Source organism: Ischnura elegans, chromosome 1 (assembly GCF_921293095.1).
Source record: "Ischnura elegans chromosome 1, ioIscEleg1.1, whole genome shotgun sequence".
In the NCBI taxonomy this organism is placed as follows: Eukaryota; Metazoa; Arthropoda; class Insecta; order Odonata; family Coenagrionidae; genus Ischnura; species Ischnura elegans.
In genome coordinates, this window is record NC_060246.1 from 91,883,879 (window position 1) to 91,899,586 (window position 15,708).

The 15,708-nt window shown below is 35.9% G+C and overlaps 1 protein-coding gene across 9 annotated transcripts in view; it reads left to right on the plus strand.

Annotated features, from left to right (window-relative positions):
• LOC124165907 (unconventional myosin-XV) overlaps positions 1-15,708 on the plus strand; it is a 366,313-nt gene that overhangs the window by 168,580 nt on the left and 182,025 nt on the right. For 5 of the 9 annotated variants that reach the window (XM_046543447.1, XM_046543452.1, XM_046543465.1 and 2 more), the window contains exons 10-27: positions 470-624; positions 709-900; positions 2,341-2,475; positions 2,561-2,848; positions 2,954-3,111; positions 3,761-4,352; positions 5,517-5,676; positions 6,267-6,574; positions 7,121-7,281; positions 7,413-7,582; positions 7,937-8,253; positions 9,143-9,253; positions 9,393-9,623; positions 10,088-10,455; positions 12,595-12,777; positions 14,053-14,238; positions 14,774-14,919; positions 15,276-15,537. In XM_046543447.1, the coding sequence (XP_046399403.1) occupies positions 470-624; positions 709-900; positions 2,341-2,475; positions 2,561-2,848; positions 2,954-3,111; positions 3,761-4,352; positions 5,517-5,676; positions 6,267-6,574; positions 7,121-7,281; positions 7,413-7,582; positions 7,937-8,253; positions 9,143-9,253; positions 9,393-9,623; positions 10,088-10,455; positions 12,595-12,777; positions 14,053-14,238; positions 14,774-14,919; positions 15,276-15,537 (4,123 nt within the window). The remainder of the gene's footprint in view (positions 1-469; positions 625-708; positions 901-2,340; positions 2,476-2,560; positions 2,849-2,953; positions 3,112-3,760; positions 4,353-5,516; positions 5,677-6,266; positions 6,575-7,120; positions 7,282-7,412; positions 7,583-7,936; positions 8,254-9,142; positions 9,254-9,392; positions 9,624-10,087; positions 10,456-12,594; positions 12,778-14,052; positions 14,239-14,773; positions 14,920-15,275; positions 15,538-15,708) is intronic. The other 4 variants (XM_046543458.1, XM_046543478.1, XM_046543470.1 and 1 more) reach the window with 4 other exon arrangements.

The following is a 15,708-nucleotide window of genomic DNA, read 5'->3' on the forward strand; positions in this document are numbered from 1 at the left end:
GCGGAATTTTAAGATAAACGGTTCAAAATGGTGAGTTTTACGGCTTTATGAGTGATATTTTATTTATCCTTACACTATTCTATTAGTAATATCAATCCTATTAAGTAAAATGGATTAAACTTAAAAATTTCTCTGTTTTAACCCCCAACCTGCCGTGCCACTGGCTGACCCAAAGTGTTTTGGTGCGTAGTGATTTAAATATCACCAGTTATAAATTTCAATATTATGTTATCTAAGCGAATATAATGGAAGCATAGATGCTAGTTCAACCCGTAAAATTTAAACGATATTTCATTAAAAAGTCTTTTCATTTTCATTTCATGCATCATTGGATTTCTTTGGTAAGAGAGTGCCTATGGAAATAAAATTGAAACAGGTTATTTTTCTTGTAACAATTGAGTGATATTTTATCGATACATCGGTTAAATTTTAGTTTATTTTTACTTACTTTGATTACGTGTCATTTCAGTATTGCACCTGGGAAATGTATATTTCCATAGAAAGCAATTGAAGCATGGTCAAGAAGGTGTGGAAATAGGTTCAGATGCAGAAATTAGGTGGACAGGCCACTTACTTCAGCTTAATGTGGATGGAATAAAGAGAGCTTTGACGTTGAAAACAACTGTACGTGCATATTCAAAATTTGAATTATTTAATGATAATACATCTGACTTTTCACTACACTGGTTTAAATTTATCTTTTTTCAGGAAGCAAGAAATGAGAGGCTGCTCACTCCTCTCAGTATTGATCAAGCTCTTGATGCCCGAGATGCATTCGCCAAAGCTCTGTACAGTTCACTTTTCTCCTGGCTTGTATCTCGAATTAATCAAATTATTTTCAAAAATACCAGGAGGACCTCAATATCAATTCTTGATATTTTTGGTTTTGAAGATTTTAAGGTGAGATTTGAAGTATGTTTGTTTACTTCTGTTTCTTCATTTTGCCTGGAAACTTATTTACTTTGGTGTTATTTAAATTTTTTCATAAACATAGAATTAAAATCTAGGTGATTCAGTTCTGTCATCTGTTATAAAAAGCTAATGAAATGAAGGATTTGTTTTTTATATGCTTCTGTGATGAGCTTAATGGAATTGTGTTAAGTTGCCCTCTATTGTCATTTTAGTCTTTGGACACCAGGGTATGCTTTTAACTGCATTTCCAATATTTGGAGATGCTATCTGCTGTGAACCACTCCCCATATGAACCCTATTTTATCCTAAATCCTCCCCTAAAATTATTGTGGCTATGACCATGTTGTGATTCCAATATTGGATCTTCGCTATGTATAAGTAAATTATTGCTCACGAGAGGCAGTTTTTGTTATTGCTGATAATTCCACTAGATATGCCTTTTTGATAATGTTGAAAGTGATTTCATATATTTATTTTCACTTGGGCTGTCTGAATGCTTTTTGAATTTTCAAGTACAGTCGATTCCGGTTAATTGGGACATATAGGGACTTGTGCACTTTGCCCCAATTAAGCGGCTGCCCCAATTAGGCGAACGCATAAACGTTGAAATAATAGAAAGAAGAATAAAGAATGTTCAGAATACAACATAAGTTTATTAAACTATCAATTTGATTAATAAATGAGCGAGTGTAGTTAATTTATTATCATTTTTAAGAATTATAACAATTTAGTTAAAAATATTTTTCATAGCCTCGGGCGACGCTGAATGATTGTCTTTTACTAAGTCCTATTTAAGAAAGTCCTATCCTCTTGCGGATAATATAACAAGAGCTTTCAAAATAGGGCAATAATAGGAACATTTGTGAAAAATAAGAGTAAATCAAAGGAGGAAAATATAAAGAAATAGTATTCTGAAAAGAAAAAAAATTTCATCGCGAGTATAGTCTATGTCGCCGACTCATGGCCCAATAAAGCGGCATGCTGTCCCAATTAAGGGGAGAATACTCTGGGATATACCTCTATTGGGTTCTGTTCTTCAAGATCTGCCCCAATTAAGCGGCTGCTCCAAGTAACTGGTGTACCCATTAAACGGAATCTACTGTATTACTGGCAAAAAAATTTTAACTCTGACAAAGAGTATTAGTAAGTGTAGTTTTCATCACTGATGGTTTTAGTTCTCTCATTTTCACTGTCAGAAATCTATTCTCTTTGTTGTTTAAACACTATCTAAGGTATCAAAGGCACTTTTTGAAACCCAGTAATGCCAGACATACTGCCACAAAAGTGGGTGGGTTTTAAAGAATGATGGAGGAGGGAGATTAATCAAACCCGGGACGGAAATCTCTCTCTAAAATGTGTCACTATAGACAGCAGTGAAGCTATAGTTTCAGCAAAAAACACTAATTTTTATGGTGTTATTTGTTACAGGAGAACAGCTTTGAACAGTTGTGTATCAATTATGCCAATGAAAATCTTCAATTTTATTTTAATAAGCACATATTCAAACTTGAGCAACAAGAATATGCTAAGGAAAAAATTGAATGGCAAACAATCACTTATGCGGTGAGTATATCTTCAGTTTGATTTAAGTGTAAAATTTAACGTTTCTTAGGAGCTGATTGATGATGCTGACTTTTTGGTATTACAGGACAACCTACCCGCTATTAGTCTGATTGCCAAGAAGCCTGTGGGAATTTTACATCTTCTGGACGATGAATCTAATTTCCCCAAAGCAACAGACCTCTCCTTCCTTGAAAAATGTCATTACAATCATGCTCTGAATGAACTCTATTCGAGACCTCGGATGTCAAGCATGGAATTTGGTATCAGGCACTATGCTGGTCAAGTGTGGTACACCGTGGATGGATTTTTAGATAAAAACAGAGATACACTTCGTCATGATGTTGTTGAGTTACTAATCAGTAGCAAAGTTTCTGTAAGTTTCTCATGTGTGATTTGTTATACTTCATTTTACATTTTCAGTTTCAGTATTATTTCCTTTTCTCCACCCCTTGATTCCATTATCTTGCTTAATTTTCAGATGCTCAGTAAAATGTTTCAAAATTTGAGGAGTAATCATGAAGCTGCTAAAACTATAAACAAGGCCAATGGAAGGTTTGTGACTATGAAGCCAAGGACGCCAACTGTGGCTGCACGTTTTCATGACTCTCTTCAACATCTTTTGGAATCAATGTCTAGGTATGATTTTTCTGGTCTCTTTCCGTGTACCTTAGAATATGTTCACCCTTTTGTTGTACTAGACTTTAATTATTGTAGGAGATAAGATAGAGAGTGTTTATAGAAAGAATGACAATCCACACTTAATATCCACGTACAGAAATAGGTTATTATGGCACTCATCATTCGCAATGTAATGGCTATTCTACAATGTATATTAGTTACATTTATCATGGTGATAAATTGAAAATTTTCCTTAATTATTGTGATATCAGTTTTGAGTTGAGTTTTACTTAAGGCTACCAGCCTACTGGCCAGCAATTGGATTTTGGAAATAGTTGGTATGCATTACACATCAATGCCCTTTGTAACATTTCCAGAATTTGTAAGGCAATTAACAGTTCTAATAATCTTTACATTTCCCTTATTTTGTTAAATGTACATATATGGATTAAATTCTGGGTTTGTTGTAAGTCAAATGATACCAACGATACCAAAATGAAATTCTATCCAAATCTTTTCCTGGATTACCTTGTTTTCATTGAATTTTTAAGTATACACTCATGGAAATTCTTCTTTATCTGCGCTGCGGAATTATTACGTGCATGGTCCATACATAGGTATTTCTTAGCATTTGAAAAAATACTAATTGTCTCTCTTCCAATTGTAGGTGCAATCCGTGGTTTGTCAGGTGTGTAAAGCCAAATAGTGATAAGGCGCCCATGAAATTTGATATGCCTGTGGTGCTGGAGCAGCTGAGGTATACTGGCATGTTGGAAACCATTAGGATACGGAAGACTGGTTACCCTGTCCGAATGCGATTCTCCCAGTTTGCAGACCATTACCGCTGCCTCTTACCTGGGAGGCTCCCTAGAGGCGTTCCTCAACGGGAAGTGTGCCGTGCCATTTTACAGCGGTATAAGATGCCCAGTGAATCCAATGCCAGTGATAGCGAGAACTTCATTGCAGCAGAATTCCAGCTTGGTACATCACGAGTGTTCATGCGTGAAACTCTAGAGAGGAAACTGGAGGCTGACAGAGCCGTGGTGCTTCGTAAAGCTGCGATCAAAATACAGACTCAAGCGCGTGCCTTCCTTGCTAGGAGACGATATTCAGCAATGAAGAAAAGTGCTGTGAAAGTGCAATCACATGTTCGTGGGTGGATAGCAAGGACGCGTTATCGTAAAGTTCGGACTGGTGTTGTTGCTGCTCAAGCTAACTACCGTATGAAGAGGCAGAGGCGTCAATACTTGGAATTAAGGGTGAGTTTCTATTTACTTGTTTGAACTTTTTATAAATTACTTTACTCCTTTTCTTTTTACTACATAATTACTAATGACAAGATCATAAAATAGCATTAGACTAGATCCCATTTGAGGATGATAATACATTCCTTTGGCCTACTCCTAACGTTAATTTCACTATTGTGTGAAGCACCTTGTAGCATGTTTTACAGAATCATGAATAGTGTTACTTCCCATTAATGTTCTCTCTATTTAGTTGTGATGTGGTGTTACAATGTTTTTTGTATTGATGTTTCTGAACATCACAAAAATACTGTCAACTACAAATGCTTCCAATCAGGGTAGGATTAACTTCATTACACCCTCTTCAGTGTAAGGTGTCACCTCCCATGTAGATTATCAACTCGTCCATCGGGGTTCTCATAAAGAAAAGCATGTAAAGATTGAAAAGGCTTAATTATTTTGGAGACTCATCGTCTTACAGTTGTCCCAGAAAAAAGATACCAACTTAATTACTGGGGTGCCCCTGTCAGACTTCCTCATCACTTATGTAGTCAATCCATTTGTTCCTCATTATTCTTCTGTAGCACCACATTGCGAAGGCCTCTACCCTTGATTTCTTCGTTGCTGTCATTGTCCATCTCTTACTTATATCTTTGAATATCCCACTTTAAGTAGAATATTGGTTGAATGCTCTCTTCACCTGAGCAATTTTGTTGATAATTTCTTTCTTGTTTCTCCCATCGCTTGTTATCCAATTAATTTTATGTTATTCATCCGCAACCTGGTGTACGCACTCTATGGCTTTAAGCTCAGCTGCAAGATAATATCCTATTTTCCAGATTTTTCCAGCCACAGTTATACTTGACTCTACCTTGGATATGAGTAGCAAAAAAAAAATTTTTCCCTTCACTGTTTCCACCCTGCCTTCTCCTGTTGAAGCATCCTCTCAGTAACATTCTAATGTAGCATCATCCCCCAAATATTTTCTGGCTTTGGCCAAGTCCCAGAGTAAATGAGCCCATTTTCAGGTTATTCTGTATTACACAATCGTCCTGAATTTGGACACAAAATAGCAAATATTAGTGAAGAAAATTAATTTCAAGTGCTAATTATGTTTATTTCTTGTCATTTGAACGTGAAATGCATTTTATTTTTAATATTGTTCTGTTGGAAATGAAGGAGGAGCTCAAGAGGCGGGCCGAGGTTGAAAAGCAAGCGAGGGAGCGAGCAAAAGCGAAACAACAACGTGAAGAGCAGGAGAGAGCATCTCGTGCAGTTGCTGGTGTTAATCATTTGGAGATTCCTGCAGAATTAGCATTTATTTTCAGCAAAGTTGACGGTAAGTTTTATTATCCATTGAAATTATCAGAGCGCTGAGTATTATAGTCAATTTTCTTAATGAGTTTTCATAGCTCCATTCTCAATAGATAGGTACCATTTTTAACATGCAAAATAGCTTGGCAGTTATGAAAATATAAGGATTGCCTTAAATGCTGTGAATCAAATTTTGCATTATGTTTGTAATCAAATGAAATGAAAGAGAATGTTATATAGTTTTTTAAATTTTAATGCATGTTTGTTTAAAGTTTATTTCATTAATATACCATATGCTTGTCTAATTAGTCCATGGATACTTGAATGAATACTTTCATGGACTATTTTAATGGAATGAATATATTTCTTGATGTCCTGATTCCTCTTTCATAGTATTTATCACTGATTACAAAATTTTAGTCTGAGTCTGGTACAGACAACGATGAATTTGACTCTTGGTACTGGGTGAATATTCTGCACTTATTGGCATGGCAAATGAAAGATTTTTTCATTATACTGCATGAATCTTTAGCCACCATTTCAAAGTTTTTCTTTCTTTGGGTGGCTTGAATGTTGTACATTATTATTTATACCAATATTATGCTGTTGTTACAGACTGGCAACCAGTCCATAGTGAGAGGAATCTGGTGAAAGTAGTCGGCGGTGTGCCTGCTAGACCAGATAGATATTACCTTCCTCAAGATATAGATCACCATGCTTTCACCAAATTCACCAACATTTACTTCAAATCTCATCTTTGGGGAATGAAACGAGAGCCAATCAAGACTCCTTTCTTGGCAAAATCCAAGGACATTGACTACCAAGATTCTCTTGCAATTTTCAAATTGATTCTCAGGTTTATGAATGATAACAATCTCAATGGGAAGAAAGAAACAATCCTTGGAGATTATATTTTAAATAAGGTAATTACTCTCATCCTTACATAATGCTCCTATTTATTGATGTGTAGAAGTATAGTGCATGTTCGTATCTACCATTTCAAGGCCATAGAAGATAGAACTATCATAATTCTCGTTTTCACTATGCATATTGAGATACATACTTGTATTCTACTTATTCATGCTATTTTCACTCAATTTTCATTTTTTAATGAGAAATCACTCTTAAGCATACATTTATAATGTATTCTTGGTCGTAAATAGTGAACTTTTTGCCAATTGGATGTCCATTTATGAAATGCTGGTATGAATGTTTATATAATCTTGGCTCACGTGTGAACCCACTCATTGAGATATAGTGGTAGCAATTATTTTTATACATATGAAAAGCATGCAAAGGATAGCATCCCTCACACTTTGTGTGCCAAAATAATTCCCTTATGCTACTTTTGGCTGGGGATGGATGCTTTATGCCCACTCTATGAACTCTTTGTTTTGGAATCTGTTTGGAGAAGGGTTTAAGTGTCCATAGTGTAATATATTAACAATGCTGTCTTGATTTTTCTGCAGGGTATTGTAAATGAGAAGATGAGAGATGAAATCCTGTGCCAACTGTGTAATCAAACATGGAAGAATGACAACGATGCAAACAATGAAAGAGGGTGGCTGCTTATGGCGAACTGCCTTTCTGTTTTCCCACCCTCTAAAACCTTGTATAAATATTTACTTAAGTAAGTTCTTCATTGTTAATCCTCACTGGAAGTTAATTTAAGATAAATGTCTCTTTGATTTATAGGAAGGATGTCTTATGTTTTGTTAATTTAGTACATATATATGTAATTGTTTTCTTTTTAACTCTCAGGTACGTCTCAGACAGTGCATATGATGGGTACAAGGCACTTTGCCAAAGAAAAATCCTTCAATCTGGAAAAATTGAGCATCAGCTGGCCAGAACATATCCTCCATGCATGCTTGAGTGGCGAGCAAACAGAAAGAGGGTCAACATGGCACTTCAAGTTCACTTTGCAGATGGTAACTGTCCCTTTCCTTCCTTTCCCAATCAAAAATGTCATGCCCATTCTCAGTTATAGGTAGTTTGTTCTGAAATTGGTGAGGTCAAATCTGAAACAGGTATGAAGCTGAATTTCCTGATTTGGAACTTGTAGGCACTAGAAAAAAGTGGTACATACGATATTCCATATCATTTCCATACATTTCATATCTGCTCTGGTACTGTTTTCATGGAATCAATAATCCATAATGTCCAAGTTCAGGTCTTAATTTTATTTTTGGTAAGGTTGTGCAGGTCTTCATCCATAACTCTTTCAATTCATTCAGGCAATCCAGTGTATAAAGGTTTTATGCAACTATACACTTCATTTATAGATGAATCCCGTATGACTCCTGTGGAGTCTTGGACAACTGGAGAAGAACTTGCATCTCTAGTGGTGAAGGAGCGTGGCATATCTGAATGCAGTGGATGGACAGTGTGCCTTGTTGAGGATGACGAGGGAGATGAGGACAGCATGATGGGTGAAGAGAACGACATGAGGAGAGGCGGCAGAATGGGAGGACAGGAAGTGAAGGACATGAATGGCTATGATTACGTCCTTGACCTAGTCTCAGAAATGGAAGTTGCTCCTGCATTCCCAGTCTGTAAAAATTTCTTCCTTGTGTCTGGAAAGAAAGGAAAAAGGGGAAAGGTTAGTAAAACATTTATTTGTGGATGTATCTGTGAATGAATAGTTTTTAAATAATTCCACTTGAAATTTTGTTATTTCCCCATCAATCCTTGCAATTCCCCAGCGATCTCTGATCATCACATTTTACACTGAACATCATTTCAGAAACACTTTTTCTAGAATCTCCCAAGAGTGTTATTTTTACCATGAATGGCATTTCTTATGCAGGCAAAACTTATGAAAAAAGGAGTATAGCATTGTTGAAAAGAGTTTCTTGGGCATTTGGGTGAGAAAATGGGATCAGAAAAATTATCTGGAGGGAAATTAAAGCATATGTATTTTAGTCATTCCACACCTTGCTTCCAGACCTTGCTTTTTCTCTGTATCATATTCACTTGGCATAACCTCTTTTCTCTCTCTCTCTCCCTTCTCCCTAAATACTCCCAACTTGAAACCATGAATCTCGCCTCGATCATAGGCCCATTCACAGTCCATCTTATATTTCCTTGCTACTAAGTATGTACGCATGTATTTCCTCTTTTGACGAATGTTGAGAATTACTCAATTCTCTTTGTGTCCTTCACAATTTCATCATTCTTCTCAGTCGCTATCTTATCTTATTTGCACATTTTAAAAAATCTAGTGCATTTATGAAATGTGAAATTTAATTTCTCCTAAATGTGAGGCATGTTGGAAACTAGTTAGTGGTAGTAAAAGAGGGCTGGATTATAAAAATAATGTATTGTTTTATGTTTTACTTCTTTGGAGAATTTTTACTCGTATTATTCAGAATCTCACTGCAGGAATATATTTTTTTGTTATTTTGATGGCAGTTTTAACGCTGTGAAGAAATAATACCTTTTCTCTCCAATCATGCCTGCACTGAAAATATAATTTCTTCTCTTTACAGGGAATGCCTTCATCTCCTGGTGTCCCCCTTATGGTTGATGTGGATGATCATCCAAACTCTCCTAGAAGGCCAGTTGTACCACCACCTGAGCCTCCATCCTCAAAACAAGCCGTATGTCCTTATTGAATTTGTAGAATTTTGTAAATGCATCATATGTACTAATTTCCAAATAATACCTCAAACATACCTGAGAAATTATTTCAAGGATTTTTTTGTCTTTGCTTATCAAAATATTGATCCATCGTTGCAGGTAAGGAAGTCTTCCCATGAGGCCTCTCCAGAGAAATGGGGGGCAAATGGAGGAGAGGCATCTGGACAAGGGGCTGGAGGTCGGCCTAAAACTCGCTCACATTCTCGGGACCACACTGGATCACCAGCAAGGGGAGGTCAAGAAATAGGCCTTTCGAGGAAATCTGCTTTGAATGACCGATACTTTGAAGACAAGGCAAGAAGCAGGAGCTTAGATAATTTATTAGATAGTGTAAGTTATTTTCTTATTTTTTTTATTTTGAGCACAAAATTTGCCTCATTTTGGCAGTTCCATGAATAGAAATTTCAGGGTCATATGCCCAATTAGTATATTGAATTGCATTAGCATGGTTTCCAGCCATTGGTGTTTACACACCACAAAATTTTTTAAGTAGTTTTTTTTGTAAAAAGCACTGTTTAACGCATAGCAATATTTGCTGTCCCTATACTATAGTACAATTGACTTTTGTCCTCATACTGTATTAGATGTTTCAGAAATAATGTTAAAATTTGTGAACATGATTTGCTATTGCATTTTCTAATACATATTAAATTGAGGTTGTGATTTTTTTCTTGCCTGTACACTTTCAAGGGAATAATACATGGTTGACATTTTCATGAGATTCCAATTTTCAGCATGTTTTATTCGGGCACACCCTAACATAATCTCTGAACCTAAAAATATTTCTTGTTTAGGATTCCCCGAGGAAATTGCAGCACATTGGACTATCACAAAGTCGATTGAATGACCGTTACCATTCTATGGAGAAGATTGATGCCCCCAACTCACCCCATGGCTCAGGCAACAGTAATAGCAAAATTATATCAGCCTCGCCTGTTGCAATGGTCGGAGGGGGACCTATGGCCGTGCACAATAATGAGTACATGATGAAGAGTGAGGTTGTGGATGATGGCTTGGACTCAATATCTCAGCGTGGAGCTCAAAACCAGCAACAGGGAGGACCAATGGGGAGACCTGGAAGTCGTGGCGAACCCACCGATTCATCAACACCCAAAGCGTGGGGCAAATTTGGTCTCAGTGGCAGGAGCAATCTTAATGATCGGTAAGTGGACTCATTTTTCTTGCTGAATTCTTGGCCTATGTGAGCTTCTGTGATTTACTTGCTTTAACAGCTATTGAAAGTGTTTTGTGTGCAAACTTGAAGTAGTGATTGGCATTTGAACTGATTAAAATTTTTGTGTACATGTTATTGTGTGTGTTTAGCTACTCATAATTCGTATTAAATTTAGAGTCCACTTAATTTAGCTCATTGATTCATCTCATGAAAACTAATTCAATTGAGTCACTTTGAAATTAAATGTGATGGAGTATTTCATGGTTGATTCATGCTCTCTTTGCTCATTTGTATGTCAGTTACTTGTATGCTCAAGTAAGATGATGCCTTCATCTCAGTCAAGGCTGCTTACCTCATAGTTTTTGAATTTGCCAGAAATTAATTTTTCGGGGATCCTTACTTTTGGTTTTTACAATGACCAATGGGCCAAATCTGAGTAAGGCCAATTGCTCCTGGCAGCTTTATGAAGAACTTCTCTAAGACAGGCCTTGTAGAATCAAAGCAAGATATGAATTGAAAGACTTAAAAGCTGATTCCTCCCTTGGAGACAAATTTTTTGCGAGTGATGTTGACTATTGATGACCACTATTGTTAGTCAAAATACCATTGTGACAATTTTCCTTTGAACTGGCTCCAACGGATTTCAAGGATAAGAAAATATAAATTTTGAGCTGATTTGCTACCCTCATTCAATGTATTGTTTATTGGGTTGAGATAATCCCAGTGAGAAATGGGTGGTGGAATCCACGTGGAGAATTAACGTGGATACCACGTGTTTTTGGTCGTGGAATCAACGTGGAACCCACGTGGAAATTTGGTGGAAAAATTAAAACAGCAGTTGGCGCTGTCCTAAAACCATTAAAACCTCAACCACTCTATATCTAAACCTTCTATATATGTGTCTACGATTTTTCATGTGCTCTCATGGCTGCCTTTCCACGAATTATATAAAAATAGAATGTGCGATACATTTTCACATAACTAGCGTGGTTTCAGGATGATAAATGACGCAATGTCACCAGAGAGTTAAGTTCCACAAATTAGAAATTCTGTTTAACATTTTATGATAATCACCACAAATCCACTTGAAATCAACGTGGATTCCACGTGGGTCCAACCACTCAATATCCACCACCACCAAATATCCACCACTCAACGTGGATTCCACGTGGGTTCCACGTGGATTCCACCACCCATTTCTCACTGGGATGAAATATGAAAATTGATTTTCATTGTGACTCAATTGATATATATTACTTATGGTCAATAGGTATTTATAATTGAAATGTCAATATCAAGCAATTGTCAACCCATGTCTTATGAAAAGGTTCACCACTTTCATTTAATTTTACTTTGCTGGCAATAAGATTTTAATGCATTAATTCAATGTTTAACCCTTTCTTCTTTTAAATAATATTAATTGTCAATTTACTGAACAAAAATAGAAGAATTCACATGCAAATAAAAATTGGTTATTCAGGCTTTGACTACATTGAATGTTTAACCCAGTTCATAGCTTATATAACCCATGCAAAACCACTTGTGCTTAAGCTAACATTTACATGTGTGAAAAGTGAATCTCCTACATACATTTTCCTTAGACATCTTATAGGTAGCATCTTTGACTGCAAACATACCCTGCAGTACATTTAGCTAGGTGGTGTCAAATGGACCAACTGTGCTGAGTAGGAAGCAATATTTATATGCATTTTTCAATTTAAAGAACATCCAAATGAGACCCATGTTAGCCATTAAAATGGTATGGTTTTTGGGAGAATTAGTGCTCCCAAGCAGAGAAATTGCTTGTGAATTACAAAATTGAACTCACATAACAACCCTATGTTAGGTACTTGGTCCTGAGTAGCATGGGGTTGTTAAACATACTTTTTGCAATATCTCCTTTATTCAATGGATCTTAATTAGTTAACATCAATATTTCATGAAGTATTATCAGTGAGAGTTTTAGAGAGAAATTATCATTGTTTTAATTTAAGATATGTATATTCCACTTGCAGTTCTTTTTTACGTGGTCCATCAAATGACTGAATTTGTTTTTATTTTAATTTGAGTTCACTTGTTAATATCATTTTAATTGAATGCACGCACACAATCATTAATACATTTTAGGTACTTTGAGAAAGGTCATGGCCCTAAATCTGTAGATTTACAATCTGAAATTGAAAGTGAATTCAGTCAAAATATGCAGTCAACTGAAGAATTTAACCGACGCCATTCCACCTCTAATGACCCTGTAGTTAAAAGAAGAGTTTCCTCTGAGTTTCATAATTTTAGTGACAAGGATTCATTTCGGTAAGTCTAACATCATCAGGAACATAATTTCCTCTATTAAATTCATCTATTTGTTCTAATTATTGTGTCTGCACTCAATTTCAAATTAACATGAAGCTAACTGTTTTAACCTAGAAGTAAGGAAGTATAAATTTTTGTGAATAATTTGTGGTCATCTATGTGCCTCCTTTTTCATGTTTGTTTACCCTGTGTGTTTGTGTTTTAAGGAATGCAAAGTTTCTCTGAGGCATGGAAATTCATAGATATACATAATGGGATTTATGAATGATTGATATTGTCCAGTCTGATATCATATTTTCTGGGTAATATAAGATGCATGGGGAAATTAAACATTCCCTAGTAATAGTAACATTTTGTGTATTTGAAAGAATTAGTGCCACTATGACCTAATTTTTATTTTTTATAAAATTGAGAGCCTTTTGCTGAATGATAAAGAAAAAAATGGCATGATATGGAATGTTACCATGCTTATTTTTTTCCTGTCTGGCTGTGTGATGTATTTTTGTCATAGATTTGAACTTATTTCAAACCCAAGTTTAGGTACTCTTGTATAAGTTAGCATTTGATCTGTTTAAACTTGAGCCTTCTTATTGACAGTAGGCAATACTTATATAGGCCATCTATGGTTGTGCAGAAACTGCCAACCACTGATTTATCAGCCCAAACTTACGTAAAATTATTGTAGTTTTAATTGCAATTTTTGTCATAAAAATTTTTCAACCCACTTATTTTTTTCGACTATTGAATCCCCAAGCATAATCTTCTGCATTTGGAAGAAATTTAGACTGCATGGGTATCCATTAAAAAGTTCAGTACATACATATGTACTAGAAATAGTTAAGAATTAGAAATCTTGAAAACTTACTGAAAACAGCCTTGGAAGTCTTTGCACATCCCTCTCAAAAAGTACTGGTAGTGAAAGGGATGAATTGAAACTTCAGAACTTTTGTTGATGAGAGGAACATTTGCATTAACCTCATCTCCAAGCATTAGAGAAGTATTTGGTCCTATGTGCTGCATCATCAAAAGCTCTTAGCTGATTCATCATCTGTATACACGGTATACAGTGATGCTTTTCTTATGCATTGATTGCAATATTAGCAGTCTTTTGCCCAAAGGAAATTATTTTAGGCCAATGATATAAATTTTAGCAAAAATTGTCCCCTTTAAACAATCCTGCCTTATTATCCAGAAAATATAGTAACTTACTGCATCTTATGTTGGGATGCCAGTCCAAAATGCCTGGCACTAATATCATATTTGACTGTTTGTCAGGGGACGGCCTAACTCCCACACTCAACTCAATGGTCATACAAATGGCTCTAGGATGAGTCCAGCTCAATTAGATTTGCCATCGTCAGTCATCAGTGCCAATGAACTCCCTGACTTTGATTACCCAGAGATTGCTAGTCAGGCAAGGAGTGAGGATGATAAAGGAAGTTATATTAGGGGCCATCCAAGGTATGTTGGCTAGTGCTTCACCAGATTTGGGTTTAAATTATCTCAAGCAGTTGCCATTTGTTTGACCTATTTTTAAGTAATATGTATGCGGGAGAACTAATTTGCTAATCTCAATACCATATTACTAATTTATCAAATGTTTCCTGTTACATTCAACAGTTACACAATTGTCATAACTATGCATGGTGTGGTGAGACTTGCATTTACACCTACCTGAATGTCATTTTGCTAATTTCTCTTGCATGCTGATTACATTTTCTCAAAAGTTATATGGTGGTTCTTTGCCAATGCTAGTGAAACGGGACGGGATATAAATTAAAATGAGTCAATGAAAATGTGTGATCTGTTATACCTAATTCAATGTGTTTTCAGCATGTGCATTATGCCTGTTATTCCTGAATTAAAAACCTAAAGCATTTCATCGCTTAGAGGTGTATCAGTATTCATAGCATTTTTAATGAATGAAGTTATAATTGATATTTAAACATTTGTCATTTGTAACTTAGGGTACCATACTCATGTCACCCTTTTTCAGGTTTATCAAATCTCACTATGCTGGCAAAAGAGCTGCACCTGGAAGTCATTCTAGTCGAGCATATATTGATGCCCGTAATTCTGAAAAATCTGAATATGGAGCTAAGTCATCTGCATTATCTGACACCAGTGAAGCACCATCCCTAGGTATGTTTGAAAGTTTACTTGCAGATTGCACTGTTACTCCAATGGAGCTCTTTTATTGAGAATGTTTCCTTGAAAATTTCATTAAAGGGGATCATGGATGAGATGAATAGATCATATGTCAAACTGAAAAAAAAATTACAGTCAGAAAATAAGTGCCTGCTGGTATGGACTGTTCTGGCTTATGCATAAAACTCGATAAAGCTGTCCATAATATTAATTACAAGTTTGTTTTGTTCATCATGCATTTACAACATTTGTATTAAATAAATGCAAATGTCAAAGTTATTTCCATTTGCTGTAAGAACTAAAATCCATGTAGCAGTTGCAAATATGATACATTTTTTTTTCACTTTCAGCCTCTCATGTGAGAAGGGTTAGGGTACCATCACAGGCATCAGATGTCGACCAATTCTTGGACGATTTATTCATGCCAGTCTTGGATGGAAACCTTGATGAGTTGTCTGATGCTCGCTCCCTTGCTGCATCTTTGAAAGGAGGAGGAGAAGGACCAGTGGGAAGAGTGATTGTTAATAACAAAAACATGACTCCATCTGAAGGTGATGATGATGAGGAAGTTGCTACGCTTACTGGATCAGTAACTTCATCAACTGCCAGCAGGTGTGGCCTGATTTACTTTTTTAATTGAGTTATTGATTATACAATAAGACTTAAGGTGGATACATGAATGAGCACTGTATACATGATGCAATCCTTGGTTTTTATGTCATTTATTCTAATTTTTGATGTTTTTAAAATCCTAATCATTTTCGAGCAATGATGAAACAATGG